The sequence below is a fragment of the Gymnogyps californianus genome, chromosome 1 (genome assembly GCF_018139145.2).
Source record: "Gymnogyps californianus isolate 813 chromosome 1, ASM1813914v2, whole genome shotgun sequence".
Lineage (NCBI taxonomy): Eukaryota > Metazoa > Chordata > Aves > Accipitriformes > Cathartidae > Gymnogyps > Gymnogyps californianus.
Genome location: NC_059471.1, coordinates 168,774,662 through 168,786,785, shown reverse-complemented (window position 1 = coordinate 168,786,785; position 12,124 = coordinate 168,774,662). Strand labels below are relative to the sequence as shown.

The window sequence follows — 12,124 nt, the reverse complement described above, 5'->3', positions numbered from 1 at the left end:
TCAAATGTTGACAAAGCATAGTTACAGAAAATTCTAGGTTACGAGGTTACCATAAGTAAAAGAAACTACCCCAGTACCATTTCCAGCAGCAATACCTTACTGTACATATTCCAGCTTGCATCCTTCCACAGAGAAAATGGTGAAAACATACAAAAGGGCAGAGAATGAAAGGTGGCTGATGAAAAGAGAATGAACTTGAATTTGCTCACACAAATTTATTTTATTCTCTGGGCAAATCAGCTGCTCTGTAACTCTAGACAGCTGTTACTTAAGAGGCAGTGAAGCTATACTGTGAAGATTTCAATAGTCATTCAATGCTATTTTTTACCAGTGATTTAATGAAGCTAGTGCTAGGACAACTGTAAAATTTTTGAAAATCTTCAAGTGAAATGTACAAGCTAAAAATGCTAGTATCAGGGCAAAATGTTTCACAGTCTCTGCTGCATCAGCATTTTAAACACAAAATTTAAACTTCCATTCAAAATCTACTACAGATTATATTTTACTTTGCCTCCAACTCTCCCCATTACCTAGAAAAAGAACTTGGATGTATCTCTCTACAACAGGTCGCAAAAAACGAAGAAACAACCTAAAACTTGCACACAAGGCTCATTCTATTTGTTCACAGCAAAGTCAAACTTTGGGGTTCTTCCTGACTTAGTATTCTGGAGGTTATTTTTTTTAAAGCTTTCGGCTTAGGCAAGGACTAGCTCCACTTAGAAGCATTTTCCTTCACAAGGAACCAATGAGAAAGAAAAATACCAAACTTATCCTCCACTCCTCCAAAATATTGGTATTTTATGGAAAATTTTGACGCTAAGACACAGAATGTGAGGTGAGGAGATTTATTATTAGTAATAAGTTTATTACCTTCAGTGCACCAGTAACGATTTAAATTCTTTCAAGATAAACTAAATTGTTTTTGAAGCTCTCACTTAAATCCTAATCAAACCTCTTGTTGAAGGTTAGTGATTTTAAAAGGAACAATAAGCACAACTTTGACTTCACTTAATTATGCATATGCTTTAGCCAGTCCCGTGTTGATTTAAAAACAAATTGATTTCTGATGCCTCTTAACCCTCCCTTGTAATGTCTAAAGTATTTTGCCTGTAGAGTCAGACTTAGTTTGAAACACCAATGATGGAACACTGCTGATTCAATAGCATTTTCAACCACCCCAGTGGCTCTTAAAAAGCTCACACTGGCTTTCAAAATTAATTTGCAGACAAATTATTTTATTTGCTTTCTGAACTATTAGAGTTTACTACTTAGCACTTCACAAGGTGTTAACTTAGAAATTTTTTAAAGCAAAATAGGAGGTGCTTTTGCAATTTCAAGCTTTCAGCAGGGCGGGTCTTTCAGAAAGCCAAATTATCCCTCTCTGCTCTGCTGTGGGCAGTGGAGTACCATATTTTCTTAACAATGAGAAAGGATGGGAAGTGTAGCATCATCATATAACATCTTCACAGGAAAACCCAATAGACTCTGCAGTTTTAGAAAGAAACATAATGAAGCCACAGCTTTTATTCAAATTTGTTTCCAGTAGAAGAAACGTGGTTACATCCAATTTGTTAGCACAGGATGATGAAATTTGATGAAGTGGATAGTGACACCCAAATTAAAAGCCTCACACAGGGGATACTCCTCTCTCAACACCCCCCCACCAAAGTGTCTACACTGGACAGGTTATCTCATTGTGTCTACACCTAGGCTAGGACAATGTAAATGTTTTTATAAGGGGAGCCAGTATTCAGCCTACTCTGCACTGTATTATGCACAAACACGTCTATAATTCAGTAGTTTGTAATATAAGAGACTCTGAATTTTGCCTACAATTTAGCATACTATAGCTTACATATACAAGTGCCTCCTAATTGTGCTGTGATTAATAATGATGCTACCTACCTTAACTGGGAAACCATTCGATATAATTTTAACAGTAAATCAACCTTCTATCTATTCATGCCTTTCTTTCTGCTTTGCTCCCAAGTCCCTCACAGCATCCTTTGGAAATGAGCAGAAATCTTCTGGCACATGGTTAAACATTCCAGTTATTATCCTTGCTCCTGGCTCAGTCTCCACTGAGACCGTAATTCAGCCAGATTCTTTTGGACTGCTGAGGAGCTCACATCTTTAACATAAAATCACCTCTCAAAACATCTGATGCCATTTACCTTATTTAATTACCATTGTTCCCAGAATATGATAGGTGTTCTCCCAACAAGATACCCTCAGTCATGAGATTGCTCTTTAGGATGACAAACAAAACTGAATGCAAGGAAAAGGTACAGAACAGAAGATGCCAATCTGTACTTATTTTTGTAAATAAAAACAGATGCTAGGATGACTGGCATAGAGTTTAAGTAAATAAATAAAAAGAAGATATCACAGTCTGATTCACTACAGCTTGGGCTGTTGCAGTGCAAATCACAGTGCCAAGAGCAGAACTGGTCCTAGCTGGGTGGTAGGGCCTGGATTCATTCCACCTAAGTGAGGTGCACAAATAAGCATTTTAGTCTGTGTGCTCCCTGATCCCAGTCCACAAGGAGAGACATTAAATTATTCACAGATGCTAATCTGATGTCTCTTCACTTCCTAAGAAGAAGGGTTAGACTGACTAGGCAACTTAGGCTCCTGACTTACAGACCTGAGGTTTGGCAGCATGAATATTGTCCCAGAACGTCCACTGAAGGTACACTGACAGTGATGCCAATATTGGAGGCAAAGAAACATTCTTTTGAGAACACAGAGGAAACCAGGACTGACTACAAAAAGCACAAATGCCAAGACTGAAGGATACTTGGCAGAGCTCAGGAGAGCAGGATTCACACAAAGTATGTTTGCACTAACTCAAAATCAAGGCAAAAATAACAGTTCTGCATTTTTATTAACTCTTCTATATAAAAAAATGCCTTTTCCACAAAAAAAACCCAACCATCAAATATTTTGTGTATGTGTGTACACAAAAAGTATTTATATCTTATATATACACACATATATTTGTATATATGTGTGTGTAGATATGTATACAAAAATATTTAGTGGTATTCTTTATTATATATATTCTTTTTATCAAAAACTATAGCTTTTACAAGCACTCAAATCCTACCCAATTTCCTTTTCCAGTCACAGAGACAAAAACGCATGAGTGTAGTTACTGTCATAGACAGTGCATTTTTAAACTAAAGTACATTTGCAGCAAATAGTATCCATAAAATCGTTAACGTTCTCACTTCCGATTTTGTTACAACACTTCTCACTTTTCCTCTGCAAGACTTAGAGCTTCAAAGTTTGCATCTGGCTACAGCTACATAGCTAGGATCTTCTGTTATTGAACCAGAAGGTAGGATTCAGCCATGCTGATGGCACTGCAGAGAGCAGCTGCCCGCTCTGCGGCTCTCTCTCATGCAATGCTGTATCTCCAACTGCAAAATTTCACAGAAGCATCTGCTCACTTTTCAGTCACACCTTAGCCTCCCAGCCGGAGATGAGCCAGGGATCCCAGCAGTGATATTCCGAACAGATGCCAGCAGATGGTGCTCTGTGTACGGCCCAACTCCTGCCTTCGTCTCCCAGGAACTAGACCTACCGCCCTACTCATGTCACCCATACGTTGTACGGCCTTTTATGATCTATCCCCACGCCTGAAACCTTGGCCTCACCGATAGCACGGTGCTACACCACGTGAGAATATTTAACTTCTCCCTTGTAGTATTTTTAACTAAAGAAAACCTAGCATTGCTAGGATCTCACGATAGGGCCTGGCCATGCCTGTCCTGGGCAATGCTGGGCTTCAAACTGTGCTGAGTCAACACCAGCTGTGCAGGGAGTTCATATCTCTACTAAAAACCGTGCACTGAAAGACACCCAAGCTCACCTTACATACACATTTTAAGAACTTCTACTACTGCCTACTAATAAGATTAAGACCAGTCCAAACCCCAGCCCACCCATCAGCTTTGGTTCCAAACTTTAATCAAAATCCATAGCTCTGGCTCAAATTATCTACTTTTATTAAGTAACTCACCCAAGACAAAACATAATCCAGACAACTGACTTTGAATTGGACTGTGAAACTCTACCATAAAGTTCTTCTGACTTGAGTGGCATTTTGATATTCAGCTCTCAAGACTAACATTATCATGCTGAGGCTTTCTGAATGTGCTTTTTCCTTTGCAGTCTTCTAAGACAAGTTATCACTGCCTCTTCAGGTTAACATTGAAATGAGGCAGCACATCCACATCGGCTCCCCACCTTTTCCCTCTTCTACATGTTACAGAAAAAAGTGGTGGCAAGCAGACCTCACTAATCCTAATTAAAGTACGTTTTTAAAAAAATTTTTTGAATTGAGCAAACAGCCTCCAAGTTGGTCCATCACTTCAGTACTGACAACCCCAATCTTCCTCAGGCTCTCCAGGCTCCACAGAGATTTACATAATAATTCAAGTTACCTGATTGCTCATCTTGAAAATCTTGTTTTCCCATTGCCATCACTTTATTTTACCTTTTTTCATGGATGTTCTCTCTCTTTCGCTACCATCCCCATTAAGGTTTAAAAGCATGCGGGATGCCTACTGTCCTATTTTATACTTGCCAGAACTAGAAGTCATCAAGCTGGTTTAATAATACTTATTCAGAGCTATTTTTGCAACAAGCGATACTTAAATGAAAACTATACCAAGAAACCCGGTTACTGAGCACATCCAATGCTTTTACAGGTCATTGCATTACCAAATGTTGATCCAAATGCATTGCAGGAAATTAACTCACAGAGGTACATGTGCTATAGTAACTAACCATAAGAAAGAGTGTGTTTAAACCACTGTTGCTTGTTAATCGTGCTGAAGTTCTTCACAATTTAACATAGCGATTCAACGAAGCTGCACTGAAAGTAAAGCTTCTGTAACCCGCTGGGAAATATGGCAGGTAATCTAATGCTACAGAGGAGGAGTAAGATTAATAAAACTCCAGTGGCCTATATGTAAAGGAGCTATTTCTCTTTTTCTTAAAATAACCCTGAACCTGGAGTTTGGCTAGGGCTCCACAGCTCGCATGGGCCTATCTGAAACAGCCACAAGACCTTTAACGATTTCAGTGGTGGGACTGAAAGGCCTCCACTGGGACAGGTGAAAGGGAGTGATGAAATCTAAGCAGTCACCAAAGGCTCCCTTTATACCTAACGAAGCAAATGGAAGCTGACATCTAAAACAGATCAGATGATCTGTCCTCCCAAAGTGCCTGTTTCTCTCCATAAACTTCAGAAGCGCCTAGAACAACAGTGTCAGACAGGCACAGACAAAGCTGCAGTGGGATTCATCTGAAGTGAAGAGTGCCAAAGCTACACATCCTGCAGCAGCAGACAGCCAGTCTCTGCAGCACAGTATGTCCTGGGACCAACTGGAGCATTGGCTTAGCACTGACATGAAGGAGGAGGGCAGAAAAAAGGACAAAAAACACCTTTGCTGACTGACTCAACTCCCAGCAATACCTCTTTGAAGGCACTACACCCTAACACCAAATGAGATAAATTCAGCTTAGGAATAGCAAAAACTTCAAGGACTAAGTTCGGACACTTGTATTCCGGGCAGGTCCCTAAACCTACTGTTTCTATTAGTTTGACATCTCTTAACGTCTACAATCAGCCAGGAAGAAGCAGAAGGGGGAAAGACATGGGAAAAGACTGACAACTAAAATTCTAGTTAAATCATCTAGAAGATAGTGGTTACTCACATGCTGGCAGAGACTTTGCCCTAATTAGCTATGCTGTTTAAATTAGCTGAAAGCTACAATATATAACAAGAAAAAGCAACACAAAAAATTAACTCTTAAAAGAATACAAAAATAAATCATCTTTCACTTTGCTGCTGCACAAATGCAAGGGTATTTCGGGTAAATTGGCAAATATCTTTGGCTTTAAATTAGTTTCAGCATGTCCTTTGTCTCAGGGGAAGGGACTGAACAGCACCAAATTCTATATATAGCAGAAGAGCTTTTTTCCGCCTATACAGTTCTTGCACTGTTTCTTGGTCTTCAAAAAGGATATAAACAGATCTACTAAGTCACATATAACATTAAAATGACTGTAAGTACCTTAAGGTCTTGCCTGGTTGCCAGCAGCTCAGACTCTTTCCCATAAAGGTCAAGCTGCAGCTTCTCCACGTTTTCCTTATGTTTTTCATGGGTCTTCTGTAAGTCTGCTAGCTTGACTTTCTCTGCTTTAAGCTCCTGTGCTGACAAAATAGACTGCTGTTGCAGTTTATTCTCCAGTTCTGCCTGAAACATAAGCATAGGAAGTTTCAATTAAAGTTACACACAGTAAAGTAAGCTTAATCATTTCAATAAACTGCATTTCTACTGCAAGACGAGATTTTTTTTCCCACTTACGAAATAGCAGTTCAGTAATCTGATGTTTGTGATTTTACAGTAATATTTTGTAACTAACAACAAAATTTAATTCATGTCAAAAGACTAAGTGAAACACATTAAGATCAAACATTAAAAATCTAAATAATGTTTCCAAGTCCTAAAGTTTCCACAGACTGACTAAAGCACAAATATCATCATGCAGCACAGGGCAGCCAAAGCTGGAGCAACATTTAACAGTGCATGGCACACAACACAACATTCCCTAATGTTGTAAGACATTTGAACTCTTTCCATTATGGTTTATGAGTTTCATACTGTCACTCAGATAAATTCTTTTGGTATAATAAGAGAAGACTTGGTTTAAAACTGCCATGGACATTCCAAAACACTGCAGAGTTTGTCTAAACTACTCTCACAAAATTCTACTGCTTTACAAGAAAATGGCAGCTCTTGCCTCATAGCATGCTCCTGAAGCAAAATAAACACATTCAACCTAGCCATTTTTATCACTTTATTGAAACTCAATTCCTACAGAATTCGTATTTCAGCACTGGTTCTTTTTACTTTATTATTATTGTTGCTCATGTTGTTGTTTCTATCTCCAACAGCAACTGAAGACCTTGTTTCCACATCCTGACCTTATCATTTCCAACAAGACTACAGCAAACAGCTGTTTATCACAAAGATATTGACATAAAAGCTGCAGCATTTATCAGAGAAATTTACATTAATTTTCTTAAAGGAGTAAGAGAGGCCAGTCTTACCTTTTCTAAAAGGGCAGTTTTTAATTCAGCTTGCAGTGTCTCACTATGTTTTTTCTTCTGCTCAAAAGATTCCTTTAACTCTCTCAGCTTTCCCTGGAGATGTTGCTCGCTTTTTTCTTTCTCCTTCAGAAGACCCTGAATTTCCAGTATTTGTGCTCGTGCTGAATCAAGTTCTATCGACAACTGCTTAGAAATCTATATTCAAAAATATTAAATAACTGTATATAATTTTAACTTAAATCACTATTTGTACATGCTGTAGTATGTGAAACTGCCTATTGAACTGTGCGGATGACAGATTATGTACTTCAAAAAGCAAACAGACAATTTTACAGATGAAAAACTGGTCAAAGCTGTTAAAGCTTCAAGAAATCAGCTCCCAAAAGACTGCTAGAAGCTGAGGAGAATCCCCTGATTGTAGGAATCTGAAAGGCTTGCCCTACTCTACTTTTGTAGCATCTGCTACTTTCCTCTGCCAGAGACCAGATACCAAGCTATACCTTTCCTGTGATCCAGTATGCACATGTTTACATTTTTACGAAGTGTTGGAGATTATTTGAAGGAAACAGTTTCCAAGTATGTTACTGTTATTTCTTGTACACAGAACCAGACCATCCCGCAGTGCCGCTGCTGCTACCTGCTGCTTCAGAGCTAGGTGGTCGAACACTGGCAAGTAGATTTTAAGAGCTACCACAACACATTAAAATCATCTGTTATTCCCAATTTCCTACCCTTAGAGGAACTGCAGTCTTTTTTCACCATTCAAAATTAAGAGCAGGCAACTTTTCTCAAGCCAGCAGTGGTCTGGACTCTCCTGCTGCCAACTGCAGCCGGTACCAAACTCATCCTCCTGCACTTGCCACAGAGCACCATAGTGCTTCTGCTGAACGAGAGAGGAGCCAGAGGAGTAGCAGCAGTAGTCACAAAGCAATTATCATCACACCTGCACATCCACAAACCCTCTTTCAGGCAGTAAGAGCCCATCACAGTCCATCAAACTGTGTCCACTGATCATATCTTTTCTGATTCCTTTAGGAAACAGCTGTCAGCTTGGGTAAAGAAATCCATGAAAGCGGATTTGGCCTTCAGGCTGCCAGCTGGACTACATGATTTTGCAGTCTGAATGCTCATCTTTAAAAAAGAAGTACATTTGGTCCTTATGTAGTCACAGGCAAGTGACTTACACAAGTTTGGAAAAGCAACTAAATCCTTCAAGGCTATCTGAAAATGTCCTGTCAACCACACAGAGAACATACTGATTAGGCCTGAGACTAAAACAGATCTAAGGATACAAGATAACAACATTTATTGTATGAAAGTATGAAAAAAAATGAGAACATGGTAATACCAAGTAAATTTCACTAACGAAAAAACCTGAAGGGCTAAAATGCCCCACTAAGGTATGTGGGGCACAGAAAGGTAGGAGTAAAACTTGTATTTTAAAGCTTCATTTTAACATCTAGTAAATTTTTAGTACCACCTTATTTCAGTGCCACAGGTAGGTTACAATTTGAGAACTGCAACCTCTTTATCTCTCATCAGTCTCAGCATGTGAGACTGAAAACGAATCTTCTAAACATTTATTACTATTATTGGTTTCTAGATTTTTGAAACTAAGCGGACAGCTTACCCCCTCCTTTTTTTCCAGTGAGTTTTTCAATTCATTCCTCTCTTTAGCTACAGACTCTGTTTGTACCTGGAGCTGGTGTTTTACTTCTTGGCAAGATTTTTCCTAAAAAACATAAGACAAGGAAATATTCCTGTGAGCTTCTAAGACCGGGTACCAGGTACTTTTGCAGGATCTACAAAGCCTTGAAAAATAATGCTTTCCTTTTCAGTTAAAAAGCTTTCCTTCTCAGCTGCAGACATATTTTCAGCTCAAAACTTCTCAAAACTTTAACAGTGCTAAACCTAAGCTGAACACAGCTGATACCCTGTACTAACAAATACAGCCCTGTGCCAAAGAGTTTTTCTGATTAGGGATAGTCTCCCTGCTTGAAGCTGATGTTGGCAGCCCTCCTCCTTCTCGTGGGAAGCAGTAGGCTCATCGCTTTCCTCAGGATCCAAGATTTCTTGATGTTCTAAAACTCACAAGCAAGTACATTTGCGGGACTTGTATGCAGACACAACTACATTTTAAGCCCGAATACTATACACTTAAGACAGTGGCGAGCCTCCAAATGACTACAGAATTAGAAGCAGAATCTGGACTCCTATCTTTAAGTCTAAACTGGGGAGAAAATCCTTCAAGTTTTTAGGAGAAACAAATATTTAAACAGCAGTAACTAAGTAAAGCAAACAAAAAGGCTTATCTTAAAAAGCTGAAAGAGTAAAGGAAAAAATGGTATTTTTAACTAGGAGCAGAATTTTTTTTAGATCAGAATAAAAGCAGCTCTGAACGGGTTCTGGGAAATGGTGACATGTAAGATGAGAAGGGAATAAGAAAGACACCCCTACCATGTCTGAGGCAGGTGTGTCAGAACAACTGTATAAGAAAATCTATAAAACATGTATTCATATAGTGCCCATTCATATCACCAACAAAGCAAAAGAGGGAAGAAAAAGGTGTATTTTAAGACTAGTGAGAGTTCACTTTCTTTACCATAATAGGTTGCTCTGGTGGCCAAGCACTTGTTGTTACACTGCCACTTCAGACCTTTCTGAAACTCAAATAGTTCTAGTGCTCTGAAAATACCTTAAGCTAGGTATCTGCCCAAACAACAGACAATGTTACTCTGCCTGCAGTACGCAGCCTTCCAGCATGTCCAGACAAGCGCACAGAAAGGTTCTATACACAAAGACTCCAGAAAGGAAACTAAAACGGCCTCAGAAAAATAATGTCTTCTTCAATAGGGTGCCACTTTAGCAACGGGTTTATAACTTTGTGTTGTTATAAGGCTGATGTATTTTTAAAAAGGCATAGATTTTCCATCAAACTGTTTCACCAATTGTCTCCATTTAGTTTCTTCACCATATTAAAGGCATGCAGCAAGAAAAAGGGATCCTGTTGTGTGGTATGATTGATGTTTACTACTTTAAACATCCAGACAAAAATTTAAGGTAGGATACATATACGAACTACTAAAAATCACAATTTGTTTTTCCTTAAGGCAATTAAATTCCATGCATTGTCATTGTATGTACACTGTTTTCAGACAGAAAGCAAAGTCATTTTTTCAGACTGTAAATACACCAAACTTAATGTCTAATGAATGAAACTACTAACCATTTCTGCCACAGCTGCTTTTTCTTTTTGTATTTCTTTTTCTAATTCCTCTTTTCTTTTTTTGAAGGATTCAGAACTTTTTGAGAGCTTGTCTTTGGTAGCTGTAAGGTCCTTTAATAGAGTATCCTTCTCTAATTTCACTTGTTGGAGCTCTGATGTTGCTGCTTGCATTTTACAATCTAATTCCTTGAGTTGTTTACTTGTATCTTGATTTGATTTCTCAAGGTTTTGTTTGAGGCTGGCCTTTTCCTCCTCCTGCTTTGAAATTTGCCGTTTTGCTTGTTCAAGGGCCTCAGATTTCTTCTGCAAATCCAATTTAGCATTAGACATCCTTCAAATACAAAGAGAAAAATAGGGGGTATTTTTAATTCTTCTTCACAGGTTCTTTTGTATCATTAAATGTCTCTACTGTTTAATATATTAACTGTAGAACTACTTCAAAGCATAGCTTTTTCATCCAGAGCATGGGCATTTTGTCTCTCCAATGAAGACATACCAGCAACTCTAAAAACTATCTTGATATGGATTTTTCTTCCTCAACTATAATGATCAGAAACTACCCCTTTGCTGCTTATGCATAAACTGCAAATTAGTCTTTGAAAACAGTTACAGAGCTATCGATATTTAAAGATGGACCTCACTACATCAAACTCTTCAGATATTTAGTTGACAAGCACAGAGAATAAACTGAAGAAGTGTATTGAATCACAGCAGTCAGTGATTCACATGAGACAACATGGCAGATGGAGTCTGCACGGCATATAGAGTGAAAGAAAACAGGTGGGATAAAACTCAATTCTCGTAGCAGGAGGGAACACATCACTTATCTATGATTTTAAGAAATCACAGGAGAGAAGAACAAAATTTCAACTCTAGTTCAAACCACTCTAGTTTTATGTCTGACTTAAAAGTACTATAACGCAGGAAATGCATACGCTTCTCTTGCTGCTTCAAGTTGTTTACTCAGTTCTGCTGTTCGGAGGTCTAATTCCGTAGATTGCTGTTGCTGCTGCTGTAACTCCTGAAGAGCTTGTTCTTTGCTTGCTTTAGCATCAAGAATGTCAGCTTCAAGTTTCTGAGACAGACAGAAAAATAAAAAGTTAGAGACATCAGAACACAACCAACAAAATAAAAATAACAACAAAAAGCAGAAGTCATCTAGTCTGTGAGTAGCATTTACTGTAGAAAGTCTTTGCTGTAGAAAGCAGTCATGATTCTCACACATCATCTACCTATTTCATTAGTTTGCTATTTATCTTTCATTATTTAGTTCCTGCAAATCTCTTCCTCCTCCAGAACCGAACTATTTTGGTAAAACATTCTGAAATCATCTTTAAATTAAAGGCCAAGCAGCCATTTTACTGCAAAGTAATAGATAAAAACCAGAAATCTTTAAAGAGCCTATCCAAAAGACCTATACAAAAAAGGCCATACATAGCGTTCAGTTTTGGGGCCGGGTTCTCAGCCACCACCGAGTAGTTTCATCAGTTTCAAATGACTGCTGATTTACATATCCCAAGAACTCTGCCATTCTTTATAACAAAAACAAAGACACAAACTACAGCCATGAAGAAATCCTATGCTCGCCCGGAAGAGGTTTTTCTTGGGTTTTTTTCCGAAGGTTCTTGTTCATTTACATGGAGTATACAGAGCACAGGAGTCTTCAGCAAATGGGCACTGCTCAGGCTCTTCAACACACTGGCTGTTTTACAGGCACTTCTACTTTCACGCAGTGGCCATAAAACAAAATGGCCAAGTTTCTCCGAGA

General features: G+C 38.6%; 1 protein-coding gene across 2 annotated transcripts in view; it reads right to left on the bottom strand.

The window, feature by feature from the left end:
* EEA1 (early endosome antigen 1) overlaps positions 1–12,124 on the bottom strand; it is a 78,795-nt gene that overhangs the window by 14,101 nt on the left and 52,570 nt on the right. For both annotated transcript variants that reach the window (XM_050908909.1, XM_050908992.1), the window contains 5 exons: positions 11,292–11,431; positions 10,357–10,687; positions 8,761–8,862; positions 7,131–7,325; positions 6,091–6,273 (listed from right to left, as the gene is read on the bottom strand). In XM_050908909.1, the coding sequence (XP_050764866.1) occupies positions 6,091–6,273; positions 7,131–7,325; positions 8,761–8,862; positions 10,357–10,687; positions 11,292–11,431 (951 nt within the window). The remainder of the gene's footprint in view (positions 1–6,090; positions 6,274–7,130; positions 7,326–8,760; positions 8,863–10,356; positions 10,688–11,291; positions 11,432–12,124) is intronic.